The sequence below is a fragment of the Vitis riparia genome, chromosome 12 (assembly GCF_004353265.1).
Source record: "Vitis riparia cultivar Riparia Gloire de Montpellier isolate 1030 chromosome 12, EGFV_Vit.rip_1.0, whole genome shotgun sequence".
Lineage (NCBI taxonomy): Eukaryota > Viridiplantae > Streptophyta > Magnoliopsida > Vitales > Vitaceae > Vitis > Vitis riparia.
The window spans coordinates 14,772,614-14,793,642 of NC_048442.1; the positions used below are offsets into that span (position 1 = coordinate 14,772,614).

At 34.2% G+C, this 21,029-nt stretch overlaps 1 protein-coding gene across 1 annotated transcript; it reads left to right on the forward strand.

Moving 5' to 3' along the window:
- Nucleotides 1-19,052: 19,052 nt before the first annotated feature.
- On the forward strand, nucleotides 19,053-20,707 carry LOC117925996 (receptor-like protein 6). The gene is made up of 3 exons (XM_034845091.1): nucleotides 19,053-19,229; nucleotides 19,337-19,483; nucleotides 19,706-20,707. The coding sequence occupies exons 1-3, from the start codon at nucleotides 19,053-19,055 to the stop codon at nucleotides 20,705-20,707; spliced, it is 1,326 nt and encodes a 441-aa protein (XP_034700982.1).
- The last annotated feature ends 322 nt before the right edge of the window (nucleotides 20,708-21,029 follow it).

A 21,029-nucleotide genomic window follows, 5' to 3' on the forward strand; every position in this document is an offset into this window, starting at 1 on the left:
TCATAGAAAACAAATGTAAGATGAATGAATGGGTGCACTTAGGTTTTACATCTCATTTCATGCATCTTTGGAAAAACTCGGTTTAGTCTTTAAAGTTACAGTTTCATTAAAATTCAAGTTTTATCAAATATACCTTAGGCAAAACGTTTCAAAATAGATATATTAATTTACCTAAAGACCTTGCCTAAGTGTTAGAAGAGAAAAAAAAAAAAAGAAAAAAAAAAAAGGGTTTTCGAGGCCAAAATGTTGAACTAGTCGAGGCATTGGGCCAACCAACTCAACCAGCCAGGATACCAGTCGATTGGTTACCTTTGCCCGGTCAAGGAGTGTAAAAACACACTTTCTCTTCCAGTAGTCTTTCCTTTCCTTCCCTATCGAGGTATTTTCCTTCCCGATCGACCTTCGATTGAGGTCCGATCGAAGCAACGGTAACATGCTGAAGCATTAAATGTTCTAATGGCTAGTGATCTGGTCGACCCCCAACTCGACCGATTGAGGCTGCTTTGTTATTTTCTTGGCTCCTAAGGTTAGAAACCTATAAATAGAGAGCTCCACTTCTTTTATGAGATATAGAACACCTGCATTTATTTGTCTACCCACTTGTTCTTGCTTTAAAAGCTCTCATTCTTTCTTGATGAATTAAATCTTCACTTGAATATCCTTTAGTGCACCTTTGTGATTCATCCTACCTTTGATTTGTATTTGAGCTATCACTGAGTTAGGTTGAGGGTTTCATTTTTGTAAAATTGAGTGTTAAAGCCTTCAATTGAGTTGAATCTTAAAGATTGAGGGAGAGTTTGGAGCACATGAAGAATCCGAGCTTTGGAGCACTTCAAAACCCCTTGGCAAACTTGGAAAGGGGTTGCCAAAGCTATCAGTAGCAAAATAGAGGAAAACAAAGCATTTCGCAAGGCAAAAACATCAATTTCACAAGGTGTGCCAAAATTTGGCAGGGTGTGCCAAACTTTCGCAGGGTGTGCCAAATTTTCGCATGATGTGCGAAAATCACTTCGTGCGCACTGACCTTCGAGATCTTTCTCCATAATTGTAATTTTTCCTTTTTACTCCTTTTGTAATAGATAAATGACATTAGGGTTTGTTTAGGAACTATAAATAGGGGTTGGAAAACCTCCCGAACGATGCTGGATGTTAGATATTATGTTTTAGATATTTTGTAAAGACGAGTTTTTCTCTGTCTTTCCTTCTCATTTTCTTTTCACTTTCTATCTAGCCAAACACCCTCTGAGGATCATTTCTCAGAGGATGAGTGGCTAAGTTTCACGTTTCTTAGAGTGATGGAAGCTAGGTAAAGGACCTGGATGCAAAGGTGAGAGTTTTCCTTGCTTTAAACGAAGGTAGTTGTGTATCATTAATGGTTTGTATTGCAAGTTTCAGCTTTAATCCCTTAGAATCACCTTGAATGGCCAATACTTGGTAAGCTTTTAGGATTCTATGGATGCTTATTGCTAGATCCGTGGATGTCCATTAGTTATCAAGTACGAGCCATTGGAAGGTGGTTCAAGGTGAGGGTCTTTAGTGTTTGAAGCCATTAATGGGAAGCAACTACCATTTTTTCAAGAATCCTTTGGATCAAAACTTATTTGCTAAATACAAATCCGATTTGGGAGATAACCATCCTTTATGTTATTGTCCCCAATGCGAGGAGAAGATCTGAAATTTCCCACTTTGCAATAGGAACTTGATCCTAGTAACCTATAGCTCCAAGAGACTTTCTCTTTGTAGTAATTTCAATTGTTTATGTTTGCTTAACTTAAAATCAACCATTCCAATCAATCTTATTTTCTTTTAAAAACTAACTTCCAAAAAGGAAATCACCATTTGTCCTTTCATTAATATTAAGTGTACAAAGAAAACCCATCCCAGTGGACGATCCTAGAGCCACTATACTATAGTAGCTTTGTCTTTGCTACCCTAGTATAAGGTGTTGTAGGTTTTATAAATGTTTTGATAAACACCCGACTGGGCATGAATCAAGAGACCTTTCTAAAAAGGAATCTTCATCTCATGTTGACAAGGAGAAATGGGAAGAGAAAAGAGATTTGGTATGTTTCAAATATAAGAAACTAGGACACATTAAATATGATTGTCCTCTCTACAAAAGTGAAGCCAAGAGGAGAATAAAGAAGGCAATGATTGCCACTTAGAGTGAAAGTGAAGAATCCTCCGAAGAAGAAAATGAGAAAGAAGTGGCAAACATGTGCTTCATGGCAATAGATGAACCTGATGAGGTAAACTCTAACCTTAGTGATGAAGATATACATGATGTTTTTGAAGAATTATATGAGGATTTTGTAAAAAACTTAGTTTGAAAAATATTTCTCTTAAAAAAAAAATTCAACAACTTGAAAAAGAACTTGGAGAAGTAAAAGAAAAATTTTCAAATGTTGAAATTTCTCTTGAAAAAGAAAAATAGATTTTGAGAAAGAAAAATGAATGGTTGACCTCCTCTCTTTTGATATTTTCTTGTGGACAAAAATCTTTTGAAATGATTCTAACTAGCCAAAAATGTGTTTTTGACAAACAAGGGCTAGGATTCAAATCTTAAAAAAATCAAAAGTATTTTAAAAACTATTTTGTAAAAGAATCCACAAGTGCAAGTCCTTCCAATACTTGCAACTTTTGTGGAAGAGGAGGGCACATTAGTAGTACATGTCATTTGAGAAATGGTTCTCAAAAGAATTCAAATGCAAAAGCTAAAAAGGTTTGGATTGAAAAATCCAAGGTCACTAACCCTCAAGGACCCAAAAAGATATGGGTACCTAAATCAACTTGAGTTTTATATTGTAGGGTTCAAAGAAGGATAAGTGGTTCTTGGATAGTAAATGCTCAAGACACATGACAGGAGATGAATCAAAGTTTGCTTTCCTTACAAAGAAAAATGGAGGATATGTTACCTTTGGAGACAATGCAAAAGGAAGGTGTGGACTCGCATTTCTCACGTGCACCCTTACTCAATCGACGAGACTCTTTTTTATTTGGTGAAAAATTAGTTTTGGAAAAGTCAGAGTCACCACTTATTTTATTTTATTTTAAAGGGAAAATAAAACAAGAAATAAAACCCTAAAAAATGACTCCATAGTTTTTGGAAAAGCGTGTCTTTGAAAAACTCGAGTCTAGGTCAGGGGATCAAGTTACTTATTGGGAAGGTACCTTTAGGAGGTAGCACCCCTCTAAGCCCTATAAAGGTCTCTACTGACTAAATTGAGGGAAATGCGGTAATTAATTGGTTAATTATAGATACCTACGCAAGCTAGGTGATTTAAAAAATAACATGTTTAACAAGAAAGCCAAGCACAATCATAAAGAAGATTTAGGGTGTGTACCTAGACCGTATCTTAAAGGTTGTCACAAGATATCAAAGTTAGTTCAAATAATATATCTTCCAGCATGTGCTTTATTAGAAATAATAGAACAATGAAACATGTATATATCACAACACTCAAGCACTATCAAGTATAGATGTAGTTCACAGTGACAAGCATATTTATAGAATTTAGAAGGTAGGTGATAGATGACGTACCTGGACAGCATAAATAACTTATAATGCATTTCCACATGACATGAGGGGTTAGATAATAATAAAATAAAGAAATCCTAGCATGCTTGTTATCTAATTAGCATAAACAAAAATAATCAAAGTATACAAAATCATCAATTATCGCACACATCTTATATATAATTCCTAAAAAATAGATAGATATGATTTCAATAAATGGCAAGGGTGACAACAAAGATGAGTTTTGAAAAGATGATTTTATGTAGGGGTTTCACCAATTCCCCAATTGATACACACAAATCTAGCCTGGATTATCCCATTTATTTGGGACAACAAGCTTGGATTCGTGTCTTACTCAAAACCGTAGTTTTTATTGAAAACTAAGTAGGATGCAAACAAAAAAAAATGGTTGCATATTATTTTTAAAAAAGTGAGATTTTGATTCTAAGGACTCTAAATGAATTATTTTTAACACAAATTTTTCAAAGGTATCTTTTGAGAAATGCATTTGATTTAAAAATAAAGGAAATTAATATGAAAACAACAAAACAAAAGAAATAAAATACCAAGCAAAACAGAGGAAAACGAATTCACAAAGTGAAATTTTTGACAATTTGAGCAAACTAAAGTGGTAAGAATGGAAGTCAATCTTCACTATTTTCTGATGACCTCTAAAAATTAAAGATAAAATTATTATAGCAACTAACCAGAGATTTTTAGATTATGTAAACTAACATTTTAACAAATCTAACTTTCAATTTACCACCAAGAATTACAAGCTAACATTTTAAAAAAATCTAACTTTCATTCTATTACTTAGAACTATGGAAAACAAGTGTCTAAAAAAAATCTATCTTTTAGATGATCATCAAGAATAAGAAAAAAAAAAAAACAATTAAAGACTTCAAGAAAATCTTAAACTAGCATAGATAATCGAGAACTAATCGTTGGAATTTTAAATGCATCTAAACTTAAGATAAATCAATCAAGCGCTTATTTTTAAAACGAAACTAATAACACGAGATTATCATAATTATCAACTTAGTTTCAAAGAAATAATAAATGTTATTGGGTATCAGGATCACCAAAACAACATCTAATGATTTAAAGAACAACATATAATGGCATAGATCATCAAAAATCAATAACTTATTGCTTAGAAATGAATATAAATTAACATGGGTTTTTAAAATTAACTACTAAGGATTTTGGGAAAAATAAAAATCAACATGGATCAATATAGAAAAGAATTCATAAGTATGCACTAAGGTGATTGAATTATTAAATTGACTAAAACAAAAGGTAGTTTGATTTCCACAATATGACACATTTTCGAAAGATTTCATGAGAAAGAAAACAGTTAATTTCCAATTCGATAGTTTTAATGAATTTTATTTATAAAAGAAAGTTTAGATTTAGACAAAATGCTTTAACTTCATTTAAAGAAAATGCTTTTAAAAAATTTATTTACAAGAAAATAAATGTTATTACTTTTGTAAAAGAAATATTTCATGAGTATTAAAAAAATAGTTGATTTCCAATTTGATAATTTTAATGAATTTTATTTACAAAAGAAAGTTTTGATTTAAAAAATGCTTTAACTTCATTTAAAGAAAATGCTTTCAAAAAAATTTATTTACAAAAAAAATAAAAAATACCATGATTCCCATGTGAAACAGTTCATTGTTAAAACTTCATATAAAAAAATACTATCAATGATTCTACTTCATTTACAAAGAAAAGAATTTCCTAGGAAGAAAATACCAATAATAATAATAATAATAAAACCTCATATAAAAAAAATTATTCCACCATTTAAAAATATTTTATAAATGTAAAAATATCTTTTACAATTTTATTTGAATTTTTCTTTAATAATTTTTTTTAGACTTTATTTTATTTTCAAAAGGATGATTTCCACAACTTTTTATTTAGAAAGCAAAGAAATTATTATTATTATTATTATTTTTAAACATAATCAATTTTATAAATAAGATAAACAATTATTTTATATTTTAATCCAAGAAAAGAAAAAAAATGTTTAAAATAATTTAAATATTACGATTTTTTTTTATTTGAACAAAGCTATCATAAAAAATTATCCAAACACTTAAAAATTCTAACTTTTCCATTATCATCAAGAATTATCCAAAACTAAAAATTAAGCACAATATAACATTTCATTAATATCCAAATTATTAAAAACTAAAAACTTACAAAATATTCTAACTTTTCATTAACATCACAAAATTATCCAAAACGAATAAAACATCTAATTTTTAAACTATCATCCCGAATTATCCAAGACAAATGCTTACAAAAATTTACATGAGATTAACAATAATAATAATGATAACTAAGATAAAACAAAAAATAAAAATAAAAAAAATATTCAAAAACTAACAACTAAAAATCCTAACTTGATTTATATTTTATTCAAACAATCATTAACATATCTCATATAAATCCATTAGATATATATTTTTTTTTTTACAAAACGAACATGCCACTCACATATGCTACACGCATTCATTGGAAGTGTTTTTTTTTTTTTTAACAATCCCATGCCACTAACATATTTTGTAACTAGCTACATTCTCAAATGGAATTTTCAAATCAACTTTTCAATTTCTTATTATTGTTTCCTTCAATGCCAACACGTCACCAACATACCTTCATGGATTCAAATTTTTTTTTTATTCACAAATCAACATCCCACAAACATCCTGCAATCTGCCACATTTCACACCTTTTAAAATTTATACCATTAGTTCTTAGAGTTAAAAAAATATATCTATTAACATCCATCTATGTTAGACACATTCATTTCGTTCATAAATAAATAAATAAATAAATCAATTAAAGCCAGTACCTTGTTACACATTGATCATGTATTTATTCCACTCATTCAGTTTTTTGAATTGCAAACAAACATCACCCACTGACGCCTCTCATTGCCGACCATATTGTTTTAAATTCATTTTATTATATATATATATATATATATATATATATATATATATATATATATATATATATATATATATATATTTAGTTCAAGAAAAGCCATTAACTCCATCATAGCCTGCCATAATCTCATTCTACACTTATTTGATCTTTAAAGTTCAACAAACAAAAATAAATAAATAAAAATATCAAGATTACTAAACTATGAGTTGTCAAAAATTGATGACCTGACTTGGAGCGTGTTTGGAAGCCACAATTGATGGTGTGTGGATGTATCATTTTTCCTTTTTTTCTACGATGTAGCTGCACCTCTCTACTTGTCGGAATCGTGTGGCTGCTCTCGTGCTCCAAATTGTTCTTCTTTTCCCTTGGTGCGACTACCTCCACTTTCTTTCTCTTTCTAATGGTGCCTTTTTTGTTTCAAATGAATAGGGTGCTTCTTCTAATAGCAAAAAACGTCCAACAGAGAGGATCTCTCGCTCTTCCTCCAAAACGGTGCAACCGACTTTCTCCTTAAGATGTGGCTGAATCTATCTTCAAGCTCTCGCTAAAAAAAAAAAAAAAAAAAAAAAAAAAAAAAAAATCATCCACCAGCCTGCTCAAAGTCGTCTTGTTCCTCCCTCTTTGGAATGGTAAGTCTTCTTTTCATGTAACGCTCACTATTTCCTTCATCCATGCGTGTGATGTTCTCCTAACTGTCCCTTATATTTTTCCATAAAACCAACTTCATTCATTCACTAGAACGCTGGAGATCCTTCTTTCACGTACTGTTGAATCACCCTTTACCCTCATGGTGAATACATGTTGTCCATTTTTAAGTCCCCCGCATCACTTTCCAATGGTGGTTACGTGTGGACGTTCCTTGCAGATTTCCTCCAGCTCTCCCAAATCCATAGATGTCTTTAAAAGACACTCTTCTTCACATCCTGATTTTTCATTCCAAAAAATATATAGCCCATTGACCTTCTTTTTCCTTAAAAAAAATCTAACCTTGATTCCCCATTCCCAAATATGTAATCGTTTCCTCATGCAAAACACAATAAAATAAACTTAAAAAAGTAAAAAAAAAAAAAAAAAAAAACCTAATGAAAATCGTGAGATTGATAAATAAAATAAAAGAAGACTAAATAAAAAAAGACTAAATTACGTAATTCTATGATTTAATAATGCAACCACATGCATATTTAAAGTCAAAACAATTCAAGTAATTTTATATTAAATAAGCAAATAAATAAAAAAAGTAAACAAAATAAATATAATTATTAAATGCATGCAATAATAATAAAAAGATTAAAAAATAATAAAATAATAAAAAAAAAAAAAATAAAGCACGTGCTAATCATACAAGCCATGCAACCCTACTTGCCAAGCAAACCATGCATCCATGCAAAAAAATTATCTAAATGGGCCTAGGGTGCCTAAGGGGGTCTAAGGTGCCTAAATGGACCTAGAGTGGTGCCTAATGGGCCTAGGGTGCCTAAGTGGGCCTAGTGTCACGGACTTAGTCGTTTCCTAAGCTCGTGCGGCACTTAGACAAGTCAAGACGCTTGATCTTGCTAAGTCAACCTTACTCCCAACACTTAGCTTGCTAGGCTAAGATGCTCACGACTCGGAAGCTTGAGAAGGCGTAATAGGCGACTCTTAAAGCAATAAGGTCACCTATTTGTAAGCACTGTATTGCTTCCCTTAACTCCTCACACGGTAACGATAGGCTATACGGGGAGAAGTCCAGCGGCTTTCAAGTTCGCGAAGGGATGGCATGAGCAAGCTGACATAGCACACAGAGAGTTCCATTGGTGCCTATAAATAGGTGACCTTGTACTTCGTGTGACGTCGCTTTTTGTCAGCCCACTTCTTCATTTTCTTAGCGGTCTTGTCCAAGTATGAGCATGCTATGTCAACTTGCTCGTGCCATCCCTTCGCGAACTAGAAAACCACTGGACTTCTCCTCGTATAACCTATTGTTAGCGTGTGAGGAGTTAAGGGTTGCTGCCCTGTGGCTAGCTCGAACGGGCTCTTGTTGGTTGCCTCACTTCTTTGCAAATTGTATGAGAACTGAGCTATATCTAGCAACTTAGCCCAATCCTTCTGGTTGGCACTCACGAAGTACCTCAAGTATAGCTCCAATAAGGCGTTTACCGTCTTAGTCTGCCCATCTGTTTGTGGGTGAAAGCTGGTGAAGAAGTGAAGCTTCGAACCCATAAGCTTGAAGAGCTTCGTCCAAAACTTCCTAGTGAAACTAGGATCGCGATCACTGATAATGTACTTTGGCAACCCCTAATACTTGACTACATACTTTAAGAATAGCCTGGTCGTCTCCTCCGTAGTGCAGTTAGTCGAGGCCGCTATGAAGGTTGCATACTTAGAGAACCTGTCCACTACTATTATGATAGAGTCGTTGTCTTCTGACTTGGGTAGACCGATGATGAAGTCCATGGTGACTCTATCTCATGGTCGCTCTACTATGGTTAGTGGTTCCAACAGACCTCTAGGTTGTCGTTGCTCTACCTTGTTTTGTTGGCACACAAGATAAGTCCTCACATAGGCCTCAACTTCATCCCATATTTGAGGTTAGTAGTAAGCTGACTTAAGTAGTGCCCTTGTGCGTCGCTGCCCAGGGTGCCCAGCCTACTTGGTGTCATGGCACTCCTTAATTAGATTCTTCCTTATGTTCCCCCATTTAGGCATGTAACGTCATCTCCCCTTAGTATAGAGTAAGTCGTCCTCCACCCAAAATGGCTTAGTTTTCCTTTTGTGAGCTAGGACAATAAGGCTCTTAGCCATTGGATCATGTTGCAGCCCCTCCCTTAGAAGATCCATTATGTCTCCTTGGGGCTGACTTGTCATGGATGCTAGTTCCGCCTTACGGCTTAGGGCGTTGACCACATGATTAGTGCTTCTTGGCTTATACTCCAGCGTATAGTCGAACCCGACCAAGAAGTCTTGCCACCTAGCTTGCTTAGGACTCAACTTCTTCTGTGTTTGGAAATAGCTAGTGGCAACATTGTCGGTCTTCACTATGAAGTGGGACCCTAGAAGATAGTGCCTCCAAGTGTGCAAACAATGGATGATGGCAGTCATTTCCTTTTTTTGCACCGTGTAGCGCCTCTCTGCGTCATTTAACTTACGATTCTTGAAGGCGATGAGATGCCTATCTTGTATAAGAACTCCCCCTATAGCGAAGTCTGAGGCATCTGTGTGTACCTCAAAAACCTTGGTGTGGTTGGGTAATGCCAACACCGGCTCCTCAATCATAGCCTTCTTTAGATCTTCAAAGGCTTGTTGGCACCTTTCATCCCATTCACATGCCTTATTCTTCATAAGAAGATCAGTGAGTAGAGTTGCCCTTGTCGAATAACCTTTGATGAATCGCTGGTAGTAATTAACTAAACCAAGGAAGATCTGAGTTGAGGTACCTTGGTTGGTGGATCCCATTCCTAGATGGCTTTCACCTTGCTGTCATCCATCATCAGCTTGCCATCTTTGATGCGATGTCCTAGGAAGCTTACTTCTTCCTTAGCAAATGAGCATTTCTCCTTCTTCACATATAGCTCATTCTGCCTCAGGATCTTAAAGACCTTCCTTAAATGCTCTACGTGCTCTTTTAGGGTGTTAGAAATCTATATATTTTAAAATTATTTAATCTTTATACATATAAAAAAAAAGTGAAATGTATTTGAAGTAATATATAAAAATGATTTATTGATTTTAAATCTATTTTATTTTTCTTTCCTTTTACTTTTGTTTGTTATTTTCTTTTATTTGAATTTTCCCTCAATCTTTTTAGAAAAACAAATATAACCTAATTTTTTTCTAAAAAAGTCAAAATCTAGAAAATTTACATCTTATTCAAGTATCACAATTCTTTATAAGCCTATATAATAACCTTAACCCATGAAGTGAACAAACATACAAATTTATATTATTAGACTAAAAACCCTAAATTTTTTTACCTTATATGTTTCCCATGAATAAGATGTATATTTCTATAAAGGAGTTGAGTGATGAACAATTCTATTTTTTAGTCATTAAGGGAGAGATAAAACTGACATAGTGGAAGTTATTTATGATAATTAATGGCCCATTTAATCACCTAACATGATTAAATTTATTTTAAAATCACAAAATTTTAAAATCAAGTGCTTAAAAACAAGAATTGGGTGCATGTGTTAGAGACATGTCTTAGACTTGTTTAGCAGCTCATTCTAAGAATATTCTATGTGGTGGCATATCAATTTTTTCAAATTGTCCTGAATATAATAGGAAAAATAGACGAAACTGCTAAGAAAAATCCTATGAAAATTGAGTATAGAGTTGCTTTGCTTTCAATAGTAGCATAGACCAGATATACACCATGGACCAGGACATTGAACCAGAAACTTCAAACATGTATACTGATTACTACTCAAAAAGTGCTATTTGATAGCTTCTAATTAATCATTTTAAACACTTTTGAGTAGTAGTTAGTGCCTTTTAACCCAATTAGCATGTTAAGGCCCCTTTCAATTAATTCTAATCAAATTGTGTAAGTTTTGGTGTTTTTGTTAGTATTTTGATCACCAAAGCATTATGAGATTGAGGAGAGTTATATGGAATCCTTGGAAAAGCAATGGAAAGCTCAGAAGCATGAAGAATCAAAGCTTTGAAGCCCTTTTCCATAAGCAAATCCGGAATGCAAAGGGAGAAGCAAAGAGGAGAAAAACAGAGTGAAGAAAACAGAGGACAGCAGCTGCAGTCTTCCTTCGCACTTTTGGAGCACTTCCTGAAGTCCATTTTCTACATGCTATATACCATTTCAAAGCTCAGGAAGTCAAGAATCCAACGCTTCAAACCGTGTATGATTTGGAGCTGAAATGAGGAAGTTACAGCCATTGGAATCCAATCACTCCAAGCTGAAGGAAGGCTTCAGAAAAAGTGCTGCGGAATCAGCACTTTTGTTGCAGAATGGTTTCGCAGCCTTTTTGCACAGTGCTATGGAGTTCCCCTGAAGCTTCACGCCGCGATGGAAGCCAAACACCACATGATGGAAGTCCACTTTGCTAAGGTGTTGAAGCAGCTGGATGCTATGAAGAAATTTCGCAGCTCCTCTTGTGCACCTGCGAAATCTCGCAGACCTCACTTGTCACCTGCGAAGTGGTCCTTAGTGCTTCCCGATATTTGTAACCGACACTTGGAGATATTTTTCATTAGATTTTTGTTGCCTAAATGCCTAAATTCTCCTTGTAAGTCACCAATGATAGATTTCCTTAGCTTTTAAGTTAGGAATTTGGCAAAATATCTATGTAATAGCTGTAAGTGTAATTGTGGTATTAAGGGAGCCCGAGGAGCCTGTTCTGAGGGGTGTTAGAGTTTTGGTTCCAAGGAGATCCTTTGTACAGTTTTGGGAAGGAAGTAAAATACAGAGCACTTGCTCTGTTTTTCCTATATATTCTTGTCTTCTCTTTCATTTTCATTTTCTTGCTAGCCAAACATTCTCTGAGATGTTTTCTCAGAGGATGAGAGGCTAGACTCTTTGTCTCTTGGAGCTAAGGTAACCGGGTAAGTTTCCACATGCATAAATTGGAAGTTTTGTTGTTTTAGTTTAGAATGAAAAGAAAGTGTGTCCCGTGAATGGTTTCTATGTTTTTAGTTAACTTAAAACACCTTGGAGTCACCTGGGCCAACACTTGGTAAGGCAAGTGATCTCTAACCATGGAGATGCACTAGTTTACCCCTTGCGAGCCTCGGGTAGGTGACTTGAAGGTAGGATTTTCTAGAATTGCCAACACTTGGTAAGCTTTTGGACTCCAAGGAGACATCCATTAGTTACCTCTTGCGAGCTTTTGACGGGTAATCCAAGGTTAAAGATCACCTTGAATGGTAAAAGCTAAGTGAGAGACTCAAACCATTGCAAGTTGCATCAGTGAGAGGGATTTAGTGTTTGAACCCATTAATGGGAAGCATTTGTACAACACCGGTTGGAGAAGGAACTATATGTTAATTCTCTAATGCGAGGAAAAGAAACAAGTGACCGAAACTCTCCTTTTTGTATGAGGAATCTGAGCCTAGTGATCTGAAACTCCAAGAAACACTTTTCTTTCTAAGTAAAATCAGTTACTATTTTTGGTTAGCTTAAAACCAATCTTTGTTCAAACGTCTTTATGTTTTCTTTTAAAGCTAACCTTGAAATGAAAAGGCACCAATTCATCTTTGAAATAATATCATTTGTGAAGTGAAAACCCATCCCAGTGAACGATCCTAGAGCCACTATGCTATAGTAGCTTTGTCTTTGCTACCCTAGTATATGGTGTAATAGGTTATAAATTTTGTTGATTAATCCCTCAATCAAGGAGCACCAGCTGGACACGAATCAGCTGAGACACCAATTAGGCATGAATCATATACCTCCATTTATGTGTTAGAATTCCAAAGGGATGTGTGTCCATTAGATTGGTCTTTTGCGCATGTCTTGACCTTTGGCCCTCCCTTAGAGCTTGAAAATGGCATGATGTGGAAAAATGGATACATTATTACATCCCAGATTAAACACATAAAAGAGAAATAACTTCACTAAACAGTAAAAAATATAAAAGTATAAGCATACACATGAAACATCATGGAATAACAATTGGATCAATTATAAGCATAAATGTCTTGACCTTTGGTCCTCCCTTAGAGCTTGACAATGACATGGTGTGGAAAAAGGGATACATTATTACATCCCTCATTAAACATGCAAAGAGAGACGACTTCACTCAACAGAAGAAAACAAAAAAGGATGAGCATACACATGAAGCATCATGGAATAACAGTTGGATCAATTATAAGCATAAATGTCTTGACCTTTGGTCCTCCCTTAAAGCTTGACAATGACATGGTGTGGAAAAAGGGATACATTATTACATCCCTCATTAAACACGCAAAGAGAGACGACTTCACTCAACAGAAGAAAACAAAAAAGGATGAGCATACACATGAAACATCATGGATTAATCGTTGGATCAATTATAAGCATAAATGTCTTGACCTTTGGTCCTCCCTTAGAGCTTGACAATGACATGGTGTGGAAAAATGGATACATTATTACATCCCTCATCAAACACGCAAAGAGAGACGACTTCACTCAACAGAAGAGAACAAAAAAGGATGAGCATACACATGAAACATCATGGAATAACAGTTGGATCAATTTTAAGTATAAATGTCTTGACCTTTGGTCCTCCTTTAGAGCTTGACAATGACATGGTGTAAAAAAATGGATACATTATTACATCCCTCATTAAACACGCAAAGAGAGAAGACTTCACTCAACAGAAGAAAACAAAAAACTATGAGCATACACATGAAACATCATGGATTAATGGTTGGTTCAATTATGAGTGTAAATGTCTTGACCTTCAAACATGGTACTTCGATCCATTTGCTGCCGTCTTCTATCGTTCTCTTCATGTTTTCTGCTTGAGCTTGGAAAAAGAGTGAGCATGACTCCAAATGAAGACAAGTTCGTTCGTTTGGACCCAACATTCTAAAACGATGTGGTGTGAAGTGTTGCTTGAAGCTCCTCAGCTTACGGAGACTACTTGGACTTGCTAGTGGGATTCTTTGTGGTGACCAAGACTTGGCAAGGGGCTTATTCTAGATAGCTATCAGTATCACTGCAGCTTGTGGGTGTTCTTTCACTCTTCCGAATAAACTTTGCTCGGTCTCATCACTAATGGAAATTTGGCTCCACCAGAGCTTCTATAAGGTCACCAATTGAAGAGAGGCGGTTGATCAGCTGAAGTCAATGCAGGTCATTCAATAAATAGAGATTTTACTTAACGCCACCCCTAAGCCTACGGAGACGACTTGACTTGTGAGTGAGATTTTTAATATTAGTAATAGGGATTCATGGAGGGGCAAATTCTGAAACAGTTTAAAATTTATGGGCATTTTTGTTTTTAAGATTATAAATCAGTTTTTTATTTTCTCATTGTAAAACATGTTTTCCCTTTTTTTTTTTTTTTTTTTTCTTTTGTTCTAAAGAATAAAAAATGTCTTAAAAAAATAGTTGTCAAACATGCTTTAAATCATCTGACCACGGTTTTCTTGAGAGATTTAAATTCAAATCTATTTCTTGCACAACTCTATTTCTTTTTCCATTTTTCTTTTCTTTTTATTCTGCTGCTGTTTGATTTTTACCTTGTATATATTATATTGTTCCATTTATTTTCTCGCAAAGAGGTGAAAATGGACACTGCTTTGGCTTAGAGTTAGGATCTTTTGTACGTAGCTACTAGCAGTATAATGAACAACTTGGGATGTAAAAGTGCTTGGGTGGTTTATATTTGTGCAGCACTGTTAATGCAAATTGTAATCAACCACGAACCGTAGATCTTAATTATTTGGCTCTTCTGCAAGGGTCTTTTGCATGTCTTAACGTTTGGCACTTGATACTTAACAATGGAACTTATCCCCTTGACTACAGAGTACTAACTAAAATAAACAATATTCTTTTCTATAAGAAGGCTTCTAATTATTTGTCATTGTTGAAAAGGTGAGAGAGAGAGATATCAACACTCATCTTATGTTTGTTTTATCATTGAAAAGACTAAGAATAATAAAATATAAACAAAATTAGTTAGAAATTTACATATTTTTAAATTATTTAATGGTTCAATAGAAGAGTAAAAATAAATGAAATGAGTTTGAAGAAGTATATAAATATGATTTATTAATGTTAAACATATTTTTTCTTTTCTTCTTATTTTCCTTCTTATTTTCTTTCTTTTGATTTTTCCCTTAATTTTTTCAAAAACCAAACATAGCCTAAATTTCTAAAATAGTGGAAGCCTAGAAAATTTACCTCCAACCATAATAATGAGATTTTGTGTTATTCAAATATCATAATTCTTTGTGAGTGTATACAATAACCTTATCCCATAGAGTGATGAAAACCATAGATTTATAAAAGACCTAAAACTTTTTTACCTTATATATTTTCCATGAATAACATGTGTATTTCTACAAGGGAATTGGTTGACAGACAATTCTATATTTCAGTCACTAAGAGAGATAAAACTGGCAAAGTATGAGTTGTATCTAATAATTAATAGGCCACTTAAATCACCTATCATGTGTAAATTTATTTCAAAATTACAAATTTATGAAATGAAGTGCTTAACAATAAGAATTAGGTCCATATGTTAGGGATGTACTTGTCTTAGACCCTGTTTAGCAGTTGCTATTGAAAACAATTTTATGTTCTTAACTTGTAACTAAAGAAAAAAGAAAAACATGTTTGACAAAAAAAAAAAAAAAAAAACTTGGCATTTTTAGAGAGTATCTTTTAATTGTTTTTCCATGCTTATTTTTAAAAATAATTATACAAATATAAAATAAATAAAAACAAAGCATTATAAATAAAGGTTATTTTTAAAACATATTTAAAAACATATAGAACAAAATAAAAATATTTTTTCAAGTTTCTAAACAAAATTTTCTTCAACAAAACATTAGTTTTTAAATGTTGTTTTTCAAAAATGTTTTTGAAAACACTTCCCACTTAAAGCTTAACTCAAATAACTACTCTTTTTTATTTTGAGATGAAATTATTAAGAGAACTCCTCTGAAAAGTACAGGGTTGCCTTGCTTTCTATACTAGAATAGACCAAATATACAACATGAACTAGGACTTAGAACCAGAAACTCCAAACAAGTATACCTCCATTTCTGCATTAGAATTCGATCATATGTGTAGCCATTAGATTGGCCTTTTGCATGGGTCTTGATCTTTATTAGAGAAGACAACTTTACTTAGGAAAAAAAAAAAAAGCTCAAAGTGAAAATACCCTTACCTCATCATTTTATAAATCCTCTTTCCAAAAACATTAGAATAAGGAAATAACAGACACAAAATTTTTGGATATGAAGTAAATGAGAATTTTTATTTGAGTTCAAGATATTTCTTTTATCAACTAGATGATTTTAATAAATAAAATGAAAAAAGAAAAAAAGAAGAAGAGAGATTTAGGTCTTGTTTTACAACTATTTTCAAGAATAATTTTTTATTTTTTAGAACAAAAAATTTGAAACACACATTTAGCAATCATAAACCGTTTTCTGTTTTCTTTCTATTTTCTATTTTTAGAAAACAAAAAATAAAGTGTTTTCAAAGAATTCTTTTAGTTGTTTTTTGAGAGTTGTTTTAAAAAATAATTATATAAACATATATAATAATTAAAAATAAAATTATGGATATAAAAATTATTTTTAAAATATATTTAAAAATATTAAAAACATGTTAAAAATAATTTTAGATTCTCGACTTTTATTTTACAAAATATTATAGAACAATTTTAAAAAATTGTTTTTAAAAACTATTTTTTCAAAATGGTTTTAAAAAACGTTACCAAATAAATCGTTAGAGAATGCTGAAGTCCAGTTGCTGAAGTATTTTTTCGTTTTCTTCACGTCATCATGACTCCAAATGGAGACAGCTTCATTTGGAGTTTTTCATAGAAGGCCCAACATTCTTAAATGAATTTTGGCCGTTAATTCAGCAACTCCAAAGAAGTCTAGGGCGACCACTATTTTTGTGGTTAACCAGCTTCCTGCGGTCTCATCACTTGTGGAATTTGGGCTCCACTACTGCCAACGCAGGTCATATAATAAATGGAGATTTTTATTAGTAACAAGGAGTCATGGAGGGGCAAATTCTGAAACAGTTTAAATTTTTAAAATTTGATGTAATAAAGTTGTTTTTAGTATCTTAAATTTTGAAGCAATTCTAAAAGCCATTTTCTCTTTAAGCCTCAAAGAATTGATCTATTTTATAGGAGTTAGTATCATTTTTTTTTGTTTTTAAAAATAGAAAATAAAAAGTCCAAAACAATATCTTGATTCCAAACAATTTTTTAAAAAATAAAAAATAAAAGAAGCATGTCATTTGTAAAGACAATTTCTTTCATTGTGTAAAAAGATTTGTAATTTTAATTTTATATTAATATTAAATTAAATTCCATTTAAATTTTGTGAAGATAATAATTATGCTTGAGGGCACCCACGACGTATCATGGATTATTAGTTGAATAAATGACTCCAAACAGGATTTTCTATGTCAAATTAGACCTTCAAACACGGTTCTCCTGTTCATTCCAACAGGTCTTTGGCCGGTCTCCTCATGTTTGCCACTGGAGCTGGTAAAAACGTGAGCTTGACTCAAATGAAGACAGGTTCTGTTGGGAGTTTTTTATACTGGTCCACAAGTTTGGAGGGCGCTGGGAGCATTCTAAAATGAATTTTCGCCATTATGTGAGTGATGGTTTGATTCCCTCAGCTTGCAGAGAATACATGAAATCTTGATAAGGGGCCTACTATGGAACCATGTAGAATTATGGCATTCTAAATATAACATGCTTCTGTCTGTTGTGTAGTATTGTTTTTTATCTCCCCAATTCAAGAATAAATGAGCATTATGGACTGACTCTATGGGAATGCAGAAACTCCAAACAGGAAGATATCCCTTTCTGATAGTCCTTTCTATGTCAGACCTGCAATAAATGTGAACTTGGTTAATTTGCTCTCCTAATCTGCTATAATTTTTTTCAATCCTTTAAATCTGGGTGGAAATCAATTGCAAATAGACATATTCACATCTCTTCTTGCTCCACTAAAGACTTTGAGATGTTCAAATGGAAATCAACTACAATAGCTTGTTTTAAGACTTTGAAATTTTCCTTCCAGCTCCACTAACGACTTGAGGGACAGGTCTATTATGGCATAACAAGGCCGCCTTCATCACTTCCAGAGAGCTAACGTTTTTAAAATTTGATGTAATAAAGCTTTTTTTTTTTTATAATTTTTTTTAATATCCTAAATTTTAAAGCACTCTTAAAACCCAACATTCTAAAACGATGTGGTGTGAAGTGTTGCTTGAAGTTCCTCAGCTTACGGAGACTACTTGGACATGTTGGTGGTATTTTTTGTGGTGACCAAGACTTGGCAAGGGGCTTATTCTGGAGCCATATAATATGTATAATTATGCCCATACTGGGTAGCTATCAGTGTCTGTGCAGCTTGTGGGTGCCTTTTCACTCTTCCGAATGAAATTTTCTCGGTCTCATCACTAATGGAAATTTGGGCTCCACCAGAGCTTCTATCAAGTCACCAATTGAAAAGAGAAGCAGTTAATCAGCTTAAGCCTACGGAGACGACTTAATAAATAGAAATTTTGCTTAATGCCACCCCTAAGTCTATGGAGACGACTTGACTTGTGAGTGAGATTTTTAATATTAGTAACAGGGACTCATGGAGGGGCAAATTTTGAAACGGTTTAAAATTTATGGGCAGACTGGTCTACTGGGTTGCAGTCAATGCACATATAAGACTATGGATCATGGCTGTGAACCCTCATCACTCCCATTTGCTTTCTTATTATCCATAGAAAATATGGGCTCAACTTTGTGTCTCTTCATGTTCATGCGCTTTCTCCTTTTACTCTCATCTTTTTATCTAATGGTGGCTAACTCTTCCTCCTCTATGCAGCAGCCACTGTGCCATGATAGTGAGAGCTCTGCCTTGCTTCAGTTTAAGCAAAGCTTTTTGATTGATGAGGATGCTTGTTATGATCCTTCTGCTTATCCGCCAAAAGTTGCAATGTGGAAATCCCATGGAGAAGGAGAAGGAGAAGGAAAAGAAAGTGATTGCTGCTCGTGGGATGGTGTTGAGTGTGACAGGGAGACTGGTCATATCATCGGCCTTCACCTTGCCAGAAGTTGTCTCTATGGTTCTATCAACTCCAACAGCACCCTATTCAGTCTTGTTCATCTCTAGAGGCTTGACCTCTCTGATAACGATTTCAATTACTCTGTGATCCCATTTGGTGTTGGTCAGCTTTCAAGGCTTAGGAGTCTCGATCTCTCTTTTTCTAGATTCTCTGGCCAAATCCCATCGGAACTCTTAGCGCTGTCCAAATTGGTTTTCCTTGATCTCTCGGGAAACCCAATGTTGCAGCTTCAAAAGCCTGGCTTGAGAAATATGGTTCAGAACTTAACCCACTTAAAGACACTTAATTTAAGCTATGTGAACATTTCTTCAACTGTACCTCATGCGTTGGCAAATTTATCTTCATTGACATCTCTCTTTCTCAGAAAATGTTGACTGCATGGTGAATTCCCAATGACCATTTTTCGGCTACCAAGCCTACGGTATCTTAGTGTGAGGTACAATCCAGATCTGAATGGTTATTTGCCTGAATTTCAGGAAACCAGTCCCTTAGAAATGTTGCATCTTGCTGGTACAAGTTTTTCCGGTGAGTTACCAACTTCAATTTGGAGGCTTGGTTCTTTGACTAATTTGGACATCAGCTCATGCAATTTCCAATTATTAGACAATGGGTTATCATTGCTCAGTTACACCAAATTCAAGTTTTTAGAATTGGATGCTTGCAACTTAACCAAGATTCCTGATTTTCTGCAGAAGCAAGATGAATTGAAGTTGCTCTCCCTCTCCAATAACAAAATTCATGGTCCAATTCCAAAGTGGATATGGAACATAAGCAAAGAAACCCTAGAGTATCTGGACCTTTCTGGAAACTTTTTAATAGGCTTTGACCAACCTCCAGTTGTGCTTCCATGGTCCAAGTTAAAAAGTTTAAACCTTGATTCTAACATGTTGCAAGGACCACTTCCAATTCCACCACCATCAACCTCTGAATATCTTGTCTTTGGAAATAAATTGATAGGAGAAATTTCGCCACTTATTTGCAACATGAGTTCTCTTATGTTACTTGATTTGTCTAGTAATAATTTGAGTGGCAGGATTCCTCAATGTCTGGCCAACTTCAACAAATCTCTGTTCGTACTGGATCTGGGAAACAACCGCCTTGATGGCCCCATTCCTCAAACATGCACAATGCCAAATAATTTGAGGGTGATTGATTTAGGTGAAAATCAATTCCAAGGCCAAATACCCAGATCATTTGCCAATTGCATGATGCTCGAGCACCTTGTTCTCGGAAACAATCAAATTGATGATATTTTCCCTTTTTGGCTTGGAGCTCTCCCACAACTACAGGTTCTTATTTTGAGATCCAACAGATTCCATACTCAAGGGGCTTCATTTGCTGAACCTTGGTGGCAACAATCTTACTGGCCTTATCCCATCCTCCCTGGCAAACCTAACACAACTGGAGTCATTGGATCTTTCCCAAAACAAGCTCTCAGGCAAGATCCCTTGGCAACTAACAAGGATGACATTCCTTGAGTTCTTCAATGTTTCCCACAATCATCTCACATGACATATACCACAAGGAAATCAATTTACAACATTTCCAAATGCTTTCTTTGATGGGAACCCGGGATTGTGTAGACCTTTGTTAAGAGCATGTGAAAGTTCTGAGGCATCACCACCAACACTTTCATCCTCTAAACAAGGTTCAACTAGAGAATTTGATTGGAAATTTGTATTAATGGGATATGGAAGTGGGCTAGTAATCGGAGTTTCAATTGGGTATTGCTTGACCTCATGGAAACAAGAGTGGTTCATGAAAACCTTTGGCAAGTGGCAAAGAAAATGGACAAGGAAA

Excerpts from the sequence above, each read along its gene's own strand:
- LOC117925996 (XM_034845091.1), top strand. The coding sequence starts at position 19,053 with ATGAGGATGCTTGTTATGATCCTTCTGCTTATCCGCCAAAAGTTGCAA. Across the intron at positions 19,230-19,336 it reads TGCCAGAAGTTGTCTCTATG|CTTTCAAGGCTTAGGAGTCT; the intron begins GTTCTATCAACT and ends GGTGTTGGTCAG. Across the intron at positions 19,484-19,705 it reads AGCCTGGCTTGAGAAATATG|GAAACCAGTCCCTTAGAAAT; the intron begins GTTCAGAACTTA and ends CCTGAATTTCAG.